The sequence below is a fragment of the Eretmochelys imbricata genome, chromosome 7 (genome assembly GCF_965152235.1).
Source record: "Eretmochelys imbricata isolate rEreImb1 chromosome 7, rEreImb1.hap1, whole genome shotgun sequence".
Taxonomy (NCBI): Eukaryota; Metazoa; Chordata; order Testudines; family Cheloniidae; genus Eretmochelys; species Eretmochelys imbricata.
The window spans coordinates 94,441,186-94,457,942 of record NC_135578.1 but is presented as its reverse complement, the minus strand read 5'-3'; the positions used below and the strand labels follow the sequence as shown (position 1 = coordinate 94,457,942).

Sequence of the window (16,757 nt, the reverse complement as noted above, 5' to 3'; positions counted from 1 at the left end):
GATATTATAGTAACCTTTAGAAGTTCTTCAGAAGGAAGTCCAACTTTGTATCTGTTCAGCTGATAAACCGTCCACAGCCAACCTTGAGGAGGCCTCGTAATCTTGCCTACAGATTACATAAATACAAGATGCCACATGACCCAGCTGAGGCAGACTCACTGTGGTTCTTGGGTGAGCCCAATGGCAAGAAATGAAGGGATTCTTTGTAGAAAATCTCTCCTAAGGAAGGTATGCCCTTGCAACTGGAATGTAAGACTGCCCCTATGAATTCTGTAGGCTAAATGCTGGTGAGAGCAGAGCTGTCTTGATTGATCCTGAAGCTTGAACAACAGTTATAGATCTGTGCAGAACAGCTCTGTTGAGCTGACTGACCTTGAATCAGCCAATCACCCAAAGAGTGATACACAGGTAGGCCCTGTCTCCTTAGGTGAACTGCTACCATGTGCAGGCATTTGGTAAACATCCTTGGAGCTGCAGAAAGGCTGAACACTTGAACTCTGAATTAATGGTGAAGTCTGCTGACCACAAAACGTAGATACATCTGTGAGCTGGATGAATTGACACATGGAAGTAAGCATCCTGCAAGTCCAGAGTAACAAAACAATTCATGGGATCTAAAGAAGGAATTCCTCAAGGAATCAATTCTGAAGCACTTGGAGGAGAGGAAAGTGATCAGGAACAGTCAGCATGGATTCACCAAGGGCAAGTCATGCCTGACTAACCTAATTGCCTTCTATGATGAGATAACTGACTCTGTGGATGAGGGGAAAGCAGTGGACGTGTTGTTCCTTGACTTTAGCAAAGCTTTTGACACGGTCTCCCACAGTATTCTTGCCAGGAAGTTAAAGAAGTATGGGCTGGTGAATGGACTATAAGATGGATAGAAAGTTGGCTAGATTGTCTGGCTCAATGGGTAGTGATCAATGGCTCCATGTCAGGTGGAGTGCCCCAAGGGTCGGTCCTTGGGCCGGTTTTGTTCAATATCTTCATAAATGATCTGGAGGATGGTGTGGATTGCACCCTCAGCAAGTTTGCAGATGACACTAAACTTGGAGGAGTGGTAGATACGGTGGCAGGTAAGGATAGGATATAGAGGGACCTAGACAAATTAGAGGACTGGCCCAAAAGAAATCTGATGAGGTTCAACAAGGACAAATGCAGAGTCCTGCACTTAGGACGGAAGAATCCCATGCACTGCTACAGAATAGGGACCGAACGGCTAGGCAACAGTTCTGCAGAAAAGGACCTAGGGTTACGGTGGACAAGAAGCTGGATATGAGTCAACAGTGTGCCCTTGTTGCCAAGAAGGCCAATGGCATTTTGGGATGTATAAGTAGGGGCACTGCCAGCAGATCGAGGGACGTGATTGTTCCACTCTATTCGACATTGGTTAAGCCTCATCTGGAGTAGTGTGTCCAGTTTTGGGCCCCACACTACAAGAAGGATGTGGAAAAATTGGAAAGAGTCCAGCGGAGGGCAACAAAAATGATTAGGGGATTGGAACACATGACTTATGGAGGAGAGGCTGAGGGAACTGGGATTATTTAGTCTGCGGAAGAGAAGAATGAGGGGGGATTTGATAGCTGCTTTCAACTACCTGAAAGGGGGTTCCAAAGAGGATGGATCTAGACTGTTCTCAGTGGTAGCAGATGACAGAACAAGGAGCAATGGTCTCAAGTTGCAGGGGGGAGGTTTAGGTTGAATATTAGGAAAAACATTTTCACTAGGAGGGTGGTGAAACACTGGAATGCGTTACCTAGGGAGGTGGTGGAATCTCCTTCATTAGAAGTTAAGGTCAGGCTTGACAAAGCCCTGGCTGGGATGATTTAGTTGGGGATTGGTCCTGCTTTGAGCAGGGGGTTGGACTAGATGACTTCCTGAAGGCCCTTCCAACCCTGATATTCTATGATTCTATGATAATTATGGAAGAAAGAGTGAAAACTTGAAGCAATGGATGAACTTGTTGAGATATGTTTGAGATCTAAAATTGAACAATATCCATCTTTCTTCTGTGGTATAAGGAAGTAACAGGAATAGAACCCTTTGCCTTAAAACTCTGGAAACACCTCCCCTACTGCACCCAATCAAGGAAGAGTATCTCCAAGCACAGCAGGATTTCATCAGAAGAATCCCTGAAAAGGCATGGGGTGGCGGGACAGAGTTGTCAGAGGCTGAAATTGAACTGAATATCCTTTCTAGACAATTTCTGAGACTTCTGGTTGATAGTAATTGCAGCCCGTGAATCCACAGAAAAAGAAAGGCAAGTGTCAAAGGGAAGAGAGAAGGGATAAAGATCCTCTATAACTGGTCAAGGACTCTTAACCAAAATATTAAACATTCAAACTCTGGCCTGATGAAGAGTGCACTGTCCCTGGAGAAAGAAGGCCTTCTTCTGAAAGAGGTCTTTTTCTAGAAAAAAGATCAGGAGCCCATCATTGATTCTGATATGACAGAGGCTTTTATCTGGAGAATGATGAAGCCACTTCGCTTTCTCTCTGTTACGGTGTGTAAAGACTCAGAGACCAAAGCGTCACTCTGGAGTCTTTCAGAGAGCGAAACACTTCATCACTTCTAGAACGAAAAATGTCATGGCCCTCAAAAGGCAGGTCTTCAATAATGGCCTGAATCATCTTTGGCATCCCTGACGACTGCAGCTGTAAATTTCTTCCCCTAGTGACCACAGTTTGACCTGGCTGCAGTGTCAGAAGTATCCACTGAGGCTTGTAGACCTGTCTTCACCAACTCGCTTTCTGACATCACTGCCCTCAATTAGTTTCTGGTCTCTTGAGGAAGTCTCTCAGACTGCTGTAAAACTTTGTCCCCTTTCAGAAAATTATATTTAGCCAATAAGGCTTGATAATTGGCTATACAAATGTGCAAACTAACAGATGAGTAAGCTTTTCTTTCCAGAAGATACATCTTCTTGGTCTCCTTATCCCTGAGTGTAGATCTAGGAAACCCAGGAACTTAGGTTTTTCACGAACTGCCCTTACAACCAAAGATCCAGGTATCTGGGCATACCTAAAGTACCAAATCCCTTAGGGGTGACTTGGTACTTGCAATTTGCCCTGATAAGAGGTGGCCAAAATAGAAGCTGGGGTCTGCCACATGTTGTTAGCAGCCTCAAGAATACCTTTGTTAATAGGCATGGCCAGACAACCTTAGGACTCCAGGTGCAGAATGTCAAATAATTTATGAGATTTGTCCTGGACCTCTAAGGAAATCTCTAAGGTGTCTGTCATACTTTTAGGGAGGTTCTGAAAGGACCTGAAATATAGTAGAATGTCAGAGTTATGAACACCAGAGTTACAAACTGACCGGTCAACCACACACCTCATTTGGAACCGGAAGTATGTAATCAGGCAGCAGCAGAGGAGAAGAAGAAAAAAAGCACATATATGGTAAACTACTTTACTAAAAAAATAAGGGAAAGTTTAAAAAAGATTTAACAAGGTAAGAAGACTATTTCTGTGCTTCTTTTATTTAAATTAAGATGGTTAAAAGCAGTATTTTTCTTCTGCATATTACAGTTTCAAAGCTGTATTAATTCAATTTCAGTTGCAAACTTTTGAAAGAACAACCATAACATTTTGTTCTGAATTATGAACATTTCAGGGTTATGAACAACCTCCATTCCCGAGGTGTTTGTAACTCTGAGATTCTACAGTAGTCTATAATGCACTTATTAGATGGAGTCATGGCCTTGTCAAGTGATGACAAAGGGCTGATCTTCACTATGGGTGGATCGACACTGCTGCAATCAATGCATCAAGGATTGATTTAGTGGGTCTAGTGAAGACTCACTACACTGACTGCAGAGCACTCTCCGGTCAACCCCGGTACTCCAGCTCCCCGAGAAGGTTAAGGTAAATCGATGGGAGAGCGTCTCCCATCGACGCAGTGCAGTGAAGACACTGGGGTAAGTCGACCTAAGCTACATCGACTCCAGCTTTGTTATTCACGTAGCTGGAGCAGTGTAACTTAGGTCGACTTACCCTGGTAGTGAAGACAAGCCCAAAGACATGACTAGAGAATAGGCTAATCCTTGTATTCCTCCGTTACAGTGGTTCTCAACCTGCGGCTCTATCAGCAGACAGCTGCAGCCAATGTGACATCCTCAGGGCCATACAAGTAGTATATGTATTGTGGGATGCGGCCCACGTAACACAGAAAGCTGCATATACGGCCCACAATGGTAAATAGGTTGAGAACTACTGCTCCATTAGGTCTTTCCCATCAATATGAGGTTTTAACTCACCAGTTTGCAGGAGCTCCTGATGAAATGATTAGGACTCTCTAGCAGGATCCTTAGGAGGTGGCAGCAGTTTTACTCTGGACCTCAATGCAGCCAAATAAGGAGTTGATGGAAGAGGCTGCAGGTTCCATGGAAGCTAAGAGGGCTAGGTATGCACCGTATAAGAGGAAGGCATATCATACCACAAAGATGAGAACCAGGGGATTTAAGACCTTTCTGAAGCATGCTAGCAGCATGAGCCGTCTGAGCCAGCAGATCTCCTCTCTCCCAAAGTAGTGTCTCTAGTAGTTAGGGCACTTGTTGAAACTTGGTTCAAAACGAGAAGAGACTACCCTTGAGGGGACCCCTCAGAGTCAGTTGTATTCTGCATATATTTTTCCATTAAAAAACATTTTAAATGAGCATCAATGAGACCTCTGTGTATGCTTCAAAAAAGCATTACGTATTTGATGGGAGACTCCTCTAAACAAAGCAAACATTTTGAACGTGCATCATTAGCAGCATAGCTGTCTCAGGAAGGGTAGATTTTAAAGCCCAAAGACCTGTTTTGCACCACCAGATTTACTCTCCGTACAGAGGCAAGACTAAAGACAGAAATGTTAGGTTTTATTTAAGCCTGTTGCCTAAAAACAATTAAAAAAACTAATAAAAATAGACGGTCAAACAATAACTATCCTAAACTGTCAAAGCTACAATGAAGCAGAAAAACACCTTATGTTCCAACTTGCTACCACAGGCAGTGTGAATGAACTGAGTCCCAGTTGGGGCTGATCCACCTTTTATAACCTTGCTGTAGGGGTTGAAAGAGAATACAGGGTGTACTGCACAGCCCCTGTGGACACTGCTGGCTACAAGATTCTGGGCTCATTTGCAAAAGGTGCACGTTTCTACAATGGGACCACAAGGAAAAATACTCAAAGAACTTGCACTGGTGATATCTGTACTGCATCTGTGGATCGATACCAATCTCCTTTAAAGTCAATATGGTATTATGATCTCTAAGCTTATTTTTTAAATAAAGATATTAATGGTACTCAAGGACTTAATGATACTAGTATTAGTATTAAATAGTAGACTATTTAAGCCCAAAAAATGTAGTTCTAGTACAAGAGATTGTTATATTAGGTAGGAGACCACCTCATGCCTACAGAACCCAGAAACAAGAATTATAGGAAGATTAACTCTGGATCACAAAATGTCTGCCTGATGCGCTGTAAGATATGCTTGGATGCGGTCAACCAAGTTGTGCACACAGACTCATTTTTGCCTGTGCATCAGAAGAACCACCATAAGGTATGGAAATACTTGTGGCACCTTAGAGACTAAACACATTTATTAGAGCATAAGCTTTCATGGGCTACAGCCCACTTCATCAGATGCATAGAATGGAACATATAGTAAGAAGATAGATATAGATAGATATACACACAAGGTGGAAGTTGCCATACAAACTGTAAGAGCCTAATGAAGATGAGCTATTATCAGCAGGAGAAAAAAAAAAACTTTTGGAGTGATAATCAAGATGGCCCATTTAGAGTTGACAAGAAGGTGTGAGGATACTTAACTTAAGGAAATAGATTCAATATGTGTAATGACCCAGCCACTCCCAGTCTCTATTCAAACCCAAGTGAATGGTATCTAGTTTGCATATTAATTCAAGCTCAGCAGTTTCTCATTGGAGTCTGTTTCTGAAGCTTTTCTGTTGCAAAATTGCCACCCTTAAATCTTTTACTGAGTGGCCAGAGAGGTTGAAGTGTTCTCCTACCGATTTTTGAATGTTATGATTCGTGATGTCAGATTTGTGTCCATTTATTCTTTTGTGAAGAGACTGTCCGGTTTGGCCAATGTACATGGCAGAGGGGCATTGCTGGCACATGATGGCATATATCACACTGGTAGATGTGAAGGTGAATGAGCCCCTGATGGCGTGGCTAATGTGATTAGGTCCTACGATGGTGTCACTTGAATAAATATGTGGACAGAGTTGGCATCGGGCTTTGTTGCAAGGATAGGTTCCTGGGTTAGTGTTTTTGTTGTGTGGTTGCTGGAGAGTATTTGCTTCAGGTTGGGGGGCTGTCTGTAAGCGAGGACTGGTCTGTCTCCCAAGATCTGTGAGAGTGAGGGATCATTTTTCAGGATAGGTTGCAGATCTTTGATGATGCGCTGGAGAGGTTTTAGTTGGGGGCTGAAGGTGACAGCTAGTGGTGTTCTGTTATTTTCTTTGTTGGGCCTGTCCTGTAGTAGGTGACTTCTGGGTACTCTTCTGGCTCTGTCAATCTGTTTTTTCACTTCAGCAGGTGGGTGTTGTAGTTTTAAGAATGCTTGATAAAGATCTTGTAGGTGTTTGTCTCTGTCTGAGGGATTGGAGCAAATGCAGTTGTATCTTAGAGCTTGGCTCTAGATAATGGATCATGTAGTGTGTCCTGGATGAAAGCTGGAGGCATATAGGCAAGTATAGTGGTCAGTAGGTTTCCGATATAGGGTGGTGTTTATGTGACCATTGCTTATTAGCACAGTAGTGTCCAGGAAATGGACCGCTTGTATGGATTGTTCTGGGCTGAGGTTGATGGTGGGATGGAAATTGTAGAAATCATGGTGGAATTCCTCAAGGGCTTCTTTTCCATGGGTCCAAATGATAAAGATGTCATCAATGTAGCGCAAGTAGAGTAGAGGCGTTAGGGGATGAGAGCTAAGAAAACGTTGTTCTAAGTCAGCCATAAAAATGTTGGCATATTGTGGGGCCATGAGGGACCCATAGCAGTGCCACTGACTTTATATTGTCCCCAAATGTGAAATAGTTGGGGGTGAGGCCAAAGGTCATCCACCAGGTTTGTCGTGACATTATCGGGGATACTGTTCCTGATAGCTTGTAGTCCATCTTTGTATGGAATGTTGGTGTAGAGGGCTTCTACATCCATAGTGGCCAGGATGGTGTTTTCTGGAAGATCACGGATGGATTGTAGTTCCCTCAGGAAGTCAGTGGTGTCTCGAAGATAGCTGGGAGTGCTGGTAGCGTAGGGCCTGAGGAGAGAGTCCACATAGCCAGACAATCCTGATGTCAGGGTTCCAATGCCTGAGATGATGGGGCGACCAGGATTTCCAGGTTTATGGATCTTGGGTAGTAAACAGAATACCCCTGGTTGGGGTTCTAGGTATGTGTCTGCACAGATCTGTTCCTGTGTTTTTTCAGGGAGTTTCTTGAGCAGATGGTGTAGTTTCTTTTGGTAATCCTCAGTGGGATCAGAGGATAATGGCCTGTAGAATGTGGAGTTAGAGAGCTGCCTAGCAGCCTCTTGTTCATATTCCAACTTATTCATGATGACGACAGCACCTCCTTTGTCAGCCTTTTTGATTATGATGTCAGAGTTGTTCCTGAGGCTCCAGTGAGAAACTGCTGAGCTTGAATTAATATGTAAACTAGACACCATTAACTTGGGTTTGAATAGAGACTGGGAGTGGCTGGGTCATTACACATATTGAATCTGTTTCCCCATGTTAAGTATCCTCACACCTTCTTGTCAACTGTCTAAATGGGCCATCTTGATTATCACTATACGTTTTTTTTCTCCTGCTGATAATAGCTCATCTTAATTAATTAGGCTCTTACAGTTTGTATGGCAACTTCCACCTTCTCTGTGTGTGTGTGCGTGTATATATCTTCTTACTTTATGTTCCATTCTATGCATCCAATGAAGTGGGCTGTAGCCCATGAAAGCTTATGCTCTAATAAATTTGTTAGTCTCTAAGGTGCCACAAGTACTCCTGTTCTTTTTGCGAATACAGACTAACACGGCTGTTACTCTGAAACCTGTCACAAGGTATGGTGTTCACCAAAGGAAACTGGTCAAAATGTGCAAAAAGAGGTTTTGATCTTCAAATGTTTTATAAACAGTATAAATAAAAATGGAAAAGCATAAATTAAAAAGATGCTGCCATCACTTTCAAGGTTAATTACAAGACATTAATTAATCTTAGAATTTCATTTTGGAATTCTTTACTGTTTCTGCATACTAAAGTGCTTTGCTGAGCAGACTCCTGTTAACAGAATACATTGTACTAAATATTCACAAAATATAGATCAATGGCTCCTCTTGGATTTTAACAAATGGGTTTATACTTGTATTACTCCAATCTTAAACTTGGTCCATTCACTCCGAGTAAAGTAAGATAACGACTTCACAATAGTGCTTGGCGCAGTTCCACGTGTGGTATTTTCTTGCTGGTGAAAAGATTTCCCCTCAGTGTCCCCAACTAAGCAGCATGAACGGAATGGAGGAATGCAGATGGTATATTTCACCCAAATCCCTCAGAAGCACTGGAAGGTGACTGGTGGGAGAGGAGACCAGGACGAAAGTATCGGAAGGGATCCAGGGACAGGAGGAACTTGAGGCAACCTCACTCATTCTTCCCTTCCCCCCCATTCACTTAATCTGTTTTTTGCCTCTGTGTCTAATTCCGCTCTGAGCTCAAAAGCCTCCCCATTATCACATTAGCTCCACCCACCCCACATTCTGCATGTCTTTTTCAGTCCCTGGAACCCATTTGTTCTTTCCCCATCTCCTCCCCTTCGAAGTGGAGAACGGATGAAGCCAGAGGCTGCCTTCCCTCCCTCCCCTATTCTTGCTAGCCATAATCCAGTGAAGGGAGCAGCACTCAGGCACCTTTTTCAAAGGTGTCATAGCAGCTCCCACTAACCATGTGAATTTCACACTCATTTTAATCTTCAGAAAAATAAATACAGAGAAACAAGTAAGAGGGGAGATATTCTTTTCAAGTTTGCAAGCTAGTATTACATACAAGGAAAAGTAAAACTATTTTAAAAACAGTAGTGTACTATCTGCTTAACACAAAATACCATATAAAAAACAAGTTAATTACTGCATTTGGTGTATTGCTCAAGTTAAAAACATCATACTCTAGATTTACTGGCCAGTACTCAAAAAAACATCATGTTTAAATTAAAATAGTCTTTGAAATGTCCAGTTTTTGCCTGAATAAAATAGACTACCAGGTCTAAAGTGGCTGAGTCATAGTTATGTATTGCTCAATCCAGTATTTTTCTTTAGAACTTATCTCGTTATTTCTTGAAATCTCATGAGTACTTAAAAGAAAACAAATCGCATTTAAATTCTCAAAACTCTGCAATAAAATTCAAGTAAATGTGTTACGATTTGAGCATCTGCTTCCCCAAGACTAGCACATGGCATTTATAATTTTGCCAGTCCCTTTAAGAATTTGTTTATGATATGTTATGAAGTATGCAAGTCATCTAAAGAATCTTCAGGCAACAGTAATAATTTGGCCTTATTCAGAAGCAAAGCATTGGATTCACATCATGGGAGGCACTGATAAACAGCACTAAGCATTTCAACACAAAGCAGAAAAATGCCATGCAAAAGCAGTAATTTAAATGTGTAAGGGACTAAAAATAGCCCCTTACACACATTGTCAGCTGCTGCTAACAGCGTCTCTTGTTCAAGTGCATAATCTACACATTTAGTGACAAAACAGCTGTGTATCACCACTACCCTCATCCCCCAGCAATCCAGATTCTGCATTTATCAAGGACAAAATGCATACTATAGGGATTGTTGGTTTTTACTCAGGTGTTTTTTTGTTTTATTTTTAAAACATCCATAAATATGAACTTGTGATTGATAGCCAAGCCATTTTAAAAATAGAAGCCAGATGCATACTTACTCATTTATGCAGTGAAACCAATTTAGAAAACTCTTTAAAATATATGCAGACAATTACAGTATTTTGTAGTGTTAGACAAGATACATGGTTCAGTCCTTTCAGTGTCATGTCTGGGGAACAAGGCCAGAATTTCCTGCAGTTTTTTGTTACAAATACTCTGCCATCACGTAAGTGTCAATAGGCTATGTTGACAGTACTCTACACTCTAGGGCCAGGTTCTATCCAGGTATTTACATAGCCTCATGACTAGCAGATGGATCACCCAGAAAAATTCATGAACTTTTTTGCAGGTTCAAACCAGTTAGACTCAGAGTCCACTCATTTCTGATACTGCAGTAATTGAGGGTACTACACAGAAGGACATCCATCATATGTGACATTGTGGAGAAGTTAAGAGAATTATTTGCATTGGTCTCCACTACAGAGGATATGGGGGAGATCCTCATATGGGAGCCATTCTTTTTAAGATGACTAATCTGAGGAATTGTCCAAGATTGAGGTGTCAGTAGAGGAGGTTTTGAAACAAATTGATAAATTAAACAGTAAAAAGTCAGCAGGACCAGATGGTATTCACCCAAGAGCTCTGAAGGCACTCAGATATGAAATTTCAGAACTAACAACTGTGGTACGTAATCTATCGCTTAAATCAGCCTCTGTACTTGATGACTAGAGGGTAGTTAATGTAATGCAGATTTTAAAAAAAGTCTTCAAAGGCGATCCTGGCAATTACAGGCTAGTAAGGCTAACTTCAGTACCAGGCAAATTAGTTGAAAAGACAGGCATGCTGGAGGGACGATGCTGAAGCCCTGATTGATAACTAAGAAGCCAGTTATAAATAATCAGGAACAGTTGGGACTGACTGTTTAGCACTTTCAGACAGACATTCTAGAGCAACTGGTAGGGGCTTTGAAAGCTGTTTCCCATAATAGAATCGTGACAGAAATAGAAGAGAAGCTGGATTCCCTTGTCTTCTGCTAAAATAGATCTTACTCAAAAACATTTTTACAAGTCTGAAAGTAGACTGATTTAGCCTCCTGGAATACAGAACAAATCTGATCCTAACTAATAAAGTCTCAGGTTAATCTGCAACAAATTTGTAATTAAATTAGTTATTTACAAAGTCACAGCAAACAAACTTGTGGAGGTCTTGGAGATATCAGGTCAAGTAGGAGCTCATTTTACCTCTTGGCTAAAGCTAGAATAAGAATTCTGACTAGAAAGAACCTAAAACCTGTGTAAGGCACTACATTAGTTAGTTGCAACTTTTAGGAACTACACTCAAAAGCATATGTTCACTTCATTTTATTTATCCATGAGCAGATGTTATAGAATAACCACTGATAGCAGTTTTCTTTTGAGACAGAAATGTCCTAAATGGTATTTGCAGGAGACTTACTTGTCACAAAGAAGTTACCATGCCTCAATCAGTTTAAAAAACATCTGGTAAGAGTAGCTATTTGCACATAAAAGTGCATCTAAAAAAATATAGTAGGAGTGTTAGCTCAGGGACCAAACACAGTACAATGTGCTGCCAAACCAGCCTTAAGAACAATTGTCAATATTCATGGCCAGGGGAGAATGGAAGGATCTCAGAATAGGAGTGCTAACCCACCCTTGTGGCTACAGATGGTATGCTGTATAATACTTACAAAAATGCAGGAGCTGTGGGTATTCAATAAAAGCCAAATTGTATAAAGCCAAAAAACCTTCCCAAACCACCTCCTCCCCAACCCCAAACCGGTCTAAATGACATTGTTTCAAAAACTTCAAGGACATGGAAGCCTTGTTTACATTAACATTCTTGTTGTTGCTATTAACTGGCAGAGCTCAATTAACAGGGGAAATTTTGCAACCTTCCCCCCAGAATAAAACTAGCTTAAATACAAATTCCTGATTCACTAAACTGAGCAACGTCCACCTCAAATGGGACTCCGTGGATCCACTCTTCAAAAAAAACTTTGTTACATGGATTGCAATTTCCCCCCTCTATACACAATGTATCTGCAGAAGAATCTTACTTGAAAGAGACTGTAACCATCTTAAAGGGTCAAAGCTGTTTGTTTTAATGGATTTAATGTTTTTAAAGCAGCAGCAGCAGGCGTTTGCTTGTTCCAGAACAGCCTGTGTAGACTTATTTTAAGATAATTACCTTTAGGTGGAAAATATGACTTGCTTTCAGCTTTGTGAGGCCAGTCCACCACAAGAGGTCCAAACCTACGAAAGCTGGCAGTGATTTCATCTACAAAAACAAATAAGGAATCTTAAAGAAAATCTGAAGATTAAAAGTGGCAAAACGAAAATTCTTGCTTAAGAAAATGTTAGAAACTGAATTTTCTGAAGCTATTGAAAAACAGGAAAAAGTGAAATGATGAATATGAGAACCTTCTTGACATAAATATGCTTTTTTACCTCTACTATACTTTGTTGCTTAAGTAGTGCAAAACTAGTTTTGCCTTTCACTACGTAGCTTCACAGACTAAAAGCAGATGGGCAGCACGGTTACAAGACATAATTTTCTGTATTAGTAGTAGTAATGATGAAAACCAGAAGCCTTAATACAGATTTGCCACATTATTTTTTGAAAACAAACAAAACGACAAATCTGAACCATCTTAACTCTCAGACTTCGGGGATTCAAAATCTGGATCTGAGATTTCTCAAAGTATGGGATACTAAGAATCAGTAACTACATTTGATCTATTAGAAAGAGTGTGTACTGCAAACACTGATCTTAACCCTGAATTCTGGTTGAGGCCTATTTCTACTTTTAACCACAAATACCTAATTAGCTTACCAAACAAACATCATTTAATCACTGTTTTAAATACAGACAAACATACCCAAAAAAACAAACCAACCAAAAGGAAAAAAAAAAAAGTTATTCCACATTTACAGGCTATTTATTTTGCATGGAAATGTAACTTTTCTGAAATGTTTTTGCAACTCTTTTTATAGAAGGAAGATTAGTCTTAAACAAATGGATCTGGAAGAAAGGAAAAGACTAAGTCTATAACAAGATTTCATTATTTTTAAAAATTCCCTGTACTATGCATTTCAATAGAGCTTTATCAACTGTCACTCACAGCAAAAGGTTGGAGCTCTGGCTTCTGTTCCTGTTGGAGTTGCTTAAACAGAAACTCAAGACTCAAACGTTTTGGTCAAAATAAGTCCAATGGGAATACAGGGCATGGGGGAGGAGGTGGGGTTAAGTTCCTTTATTGTGTGAACAGCCCTGATTCACCAGAACTAAATTTTGTCTCACTGATTTAAGAGAAAAAAAATACAGATTTTTCTACATCAAACAACACTTGAATATAATCACCACCAGACAGATATTAGCAACATATCCATCAGCAAAAAGGTCTGAAGGGCAGTGTTTTGGCAGTGTTTGATGTTTAATATTATTTCTTTATAAAGGTATTGCATGGTTTAGCAAAAGGCTTACTACAAAGTCAACTTCAAAAAAGCCTTTCTTTCCCTTGTGACGCATCCTTAAATTCCTGTATATGCTTAGTTAATGGTGGATTTTTGGTATGGTAGGCGGGAATTGAAGAACATCCACAATGGATTGTGATGAAAATAGGTGTTTTATTAATAAAACAGATACACAATGCAAAAATGATTGTTGACAATAACCTAAATATCTTTTTGCAACAACACTAAATAGGTCACATTTATCAACTGATTCACTGTAAACATCTGTTAGAAATACCCAAGTAAATGGAGAGTCATTGTATTAACTAAAACCCATTTTTATTACAACAGTGGACATATTTAAAAAGTATAGGCTGCCATTTTTCCCTTTCTTTTTTTCCCCCAGATTGAGAGATGGAATAGTTCAGGACTTTTGTGGGCTTTCACCAGTCATTTAACCCTGTATTTCCATCAATTTCTTCACTTTATGTATGTAGACACTTTATGCACATAGGAACATGCCATTCCTGTGGAGGTTACATGCTTACTAGGGCATATCAATCCATCACTCCTCCACAGAGGCTGCCAGACCTAGAGCAATCTGCAAGAATTCCAAGCAGATTCCCAAACTCAAGTTGCCTTTGTAATATCACAACACACTACCAGCCGCATAACCAGGAAAAGTCAGGATTTTTATAAAAGAAAACCAACTCCCACCCCCACCAATTGTAGACGTCACGGAGTCACAGTACCTTCATCAATGTCAGGAGGCAGACCTCCAACAAACACCTTTCTAGAATAGCGTTCCACTCTTTCACCGTTCTGACAGCGAGTTGGAGAGCTGAGACCCGATGATAAAGACTGATCACCATGACTGTCGTCTAGGAAGCCATCTTCAAAAGGAAAGAGTGAAGACCGACCTGTAACAGATTTGGGAGTTTCTAGAGTTAAAATTTTCTGGAGAAATAAATGTTCCTTTAAGAACAAGGCCTACTTAAATCTGCCTTTTTTTTTTTAAGTTATGTTTTACTTCAACAGAATTAGCAGTTTACACTAAAGGCCAGATATTGCAAATGGTACCACACATGGTCTACCACCACCATCAGTACTACTGTCTTCAGTAGCACTGCTGGTGGTAGGAAACAATATATGTGGTCATGTTTACAGGATAAGCTGTAAGAGCTCAGCCATCTCATATGCTGGTGTCCATCACTATCTAGATTATAAAATCAGCTATTGAATGTGTGCAAGATTACAGTTGCCTTTGTTTTGTAATAAAATGAAGTGATAGGTCGGTTTTCACGTAGGTAGGTAAAACATGTTTCAGTGTAATTATAAGCGCATTGCTAAAGCAGTTAAGTTTTTAATCCCACTCTCCCTTTCTTTACCTATTTAGTCAAATTACAAAAATAAATGTGCAACAAAAATTCTCAATTATAACTAGCTCACGATCTTAAAAAACAGACTCTTCTATTAAAGACATTCCACTGTTGCCAATAGCCAGCATTCAAGCAAGTGTTTATTATAGGTGTTTACATTTTCCCAAAGCTACAGTTGGATAACCTTTAAGTATAAAACAGGTATTTCTTCTAACTTGAGATAAATGTTTCAGCTGTAAATATGGAAACCATTAACTACAGCTGGCTAACAAATGAAAGCAAGGAAAATAATCTGCTTATACTGTCTAGCACTGTTATTCAGAGAGCTTGTGAGTGAGATTTAAATTTAAGACAGACCCTCTCAAAACTCTTTACTGTGAAGTTTTCAACAAAAAATATTTTCACTGATTCTTATAAATTAATGCTACAAGAGATACACAAGATCATTAGGCTACTTCACTGCTGAACGGTTCCCCACAACGTATTTTCTAACAGAGAGGCAAATGTCAAAGTGAGCACAGGGGAGTTTGAACTGAGTGGAAATTGGGTAAGGTGGTGTAGCAAGAAGCTTAATTTGTTAGCAGGCTAAAATATTTTAAAAGTCCTTGTTCAAATACTTAGATAAATCACTAAAAAACAACCAAACAAAAAACCTTATTCTCTACTTGAAGAAAAGTTACACTTAGCTCAAGCTATTACCCACAGTTAACACCCAGTTTGACCATGAGAGTAGTAGCCCAGCAGCAGAATATTCAGGGTGGGTACTACCCAGTTTACTGCAAAGAATGAGTGCCAAATAACTACTTGGCTTGTGCCCTCCTAATGTAAACAGCTCATGACTCTCATAGCCAAAAGTACAGCATATCTGCTTTCCTGAGTTGCAGAAGTGGAGGAGCAGAGGGACGCAGGATCTACATATAAGGAACATCATAGAACTTGCCCACTTTTGAACTGATTTCCCTGAGCAGCTGAAGAAGCCAGTCTCATGATGGGGAGAGACTTAGATGGAATGGAAGGACTCCCTCACTTAGATGGGACCCATGTTCAAACTCTGATGTGGCTGAATTTTCCCTCACACACAGTGAGTCAGTTGCTCCAGGGGATTGATTTGTAATGGGAAGATGAACACATATTGTAGAGGATTTGATTATTATAAATATAGATAGCTGGGTATGCAGCAACCAGAAGAAAGACTCATTAACTTCTTTATTGGGTGCAAAGATGTTGGATCTCATGAGACATCTAAACAGACTTCCAGATAGTGCTAGGTAGGAGTTGGTGGTTATGGTACATATTGTTATTAATGAAGTAGGGAGGTATAGGACGGAGGAAAACAGGAACTTAGGGAGCTTAACAGAAAGCCAATAGGTGCTGAGGAGCACTCAAGTCAGGTAAAAGATGTCAACAGCACAAAGATATCCCTTGTATCTAGCGTTAATGGATAGGCTAGAAATTGGGCAGGGACAGGTTAAGATCAGAGGTAATTTCTGTTAAATTAACAAGGTTTCATACTAAAAAATTAAATAAAAAAATAGGCACTTGGTCAAAAATAAAAACTATAGATGTTTACATACAAATGAGATGCTTAAAAGCAAAAACAGATGAACTAGAATGTCAGGCAATGAAAAGAGACCTTGCCATAACAGGCATCACTGAAACATGGTGAAAGCGCAAATGTCAATGAGATACTGCAATACCTGGCTACTAACTATACAGAAAGGACAGATTAGGTCAAGAAGGTAGAGGAGCAGTAGTGCTGAACCTAAAAGACTGCATACACTCTAATAAGATAAACATTCTAACTGGTGATAAAAATCCCAAGTTTTAAGATGACAAATATCCTAGTAGGGTTATATTAACAGCTTTCAGAGGAGCAGAAAAGATACTGAGGGCATAATGTTGATAGAGATCAAAGAGGCAAAGTCTAATAAAATGATAATGGGGACTTTACCCATATATAGTCAAATATAATAGTAATAATCAAATGTCACAGTGAGACAAGATTTAGA

General features: G+C 40.1%; 1 protein-coding gene across 6 annotated transcripts in view; it reads right to left on the bottom strand.

Annotated features, from left to right (window-relative positions):
* The window catches only part of CPEB3 (cytoplasmic polyadenylation element binding protein 3), a 180,837-nt gene that overhangs the window by 51,433 nt on the left and 112,647 nt on the right, over window positions 1–16,757 (bottom strand). For 5 of the 6 annotated variants that reach the window (XM_077822603.1, XM_077822601.1, XM_077822604.1 and 2 more), the window contains 2 exons: window positions 14,122–14,289; window positions 12,105–12,194 (listed from right to left, as the gene is read on the bottom strand). The exons of the other annotated variant lie outside the window; for it this stretch is intronic. In XM_077822603.1, coding sequence (XP_077678729.1) covers window positions 12,105–12,194; window positions 14,122–14,289 — 258 coding nt within the window. The remainder of the gene's footprint in view (window positions 1–12,104; window positions 12,195–14,121; window positions 14,290–16,757) is intronic. 6 annotated transcript variants of the gene reach the window in all.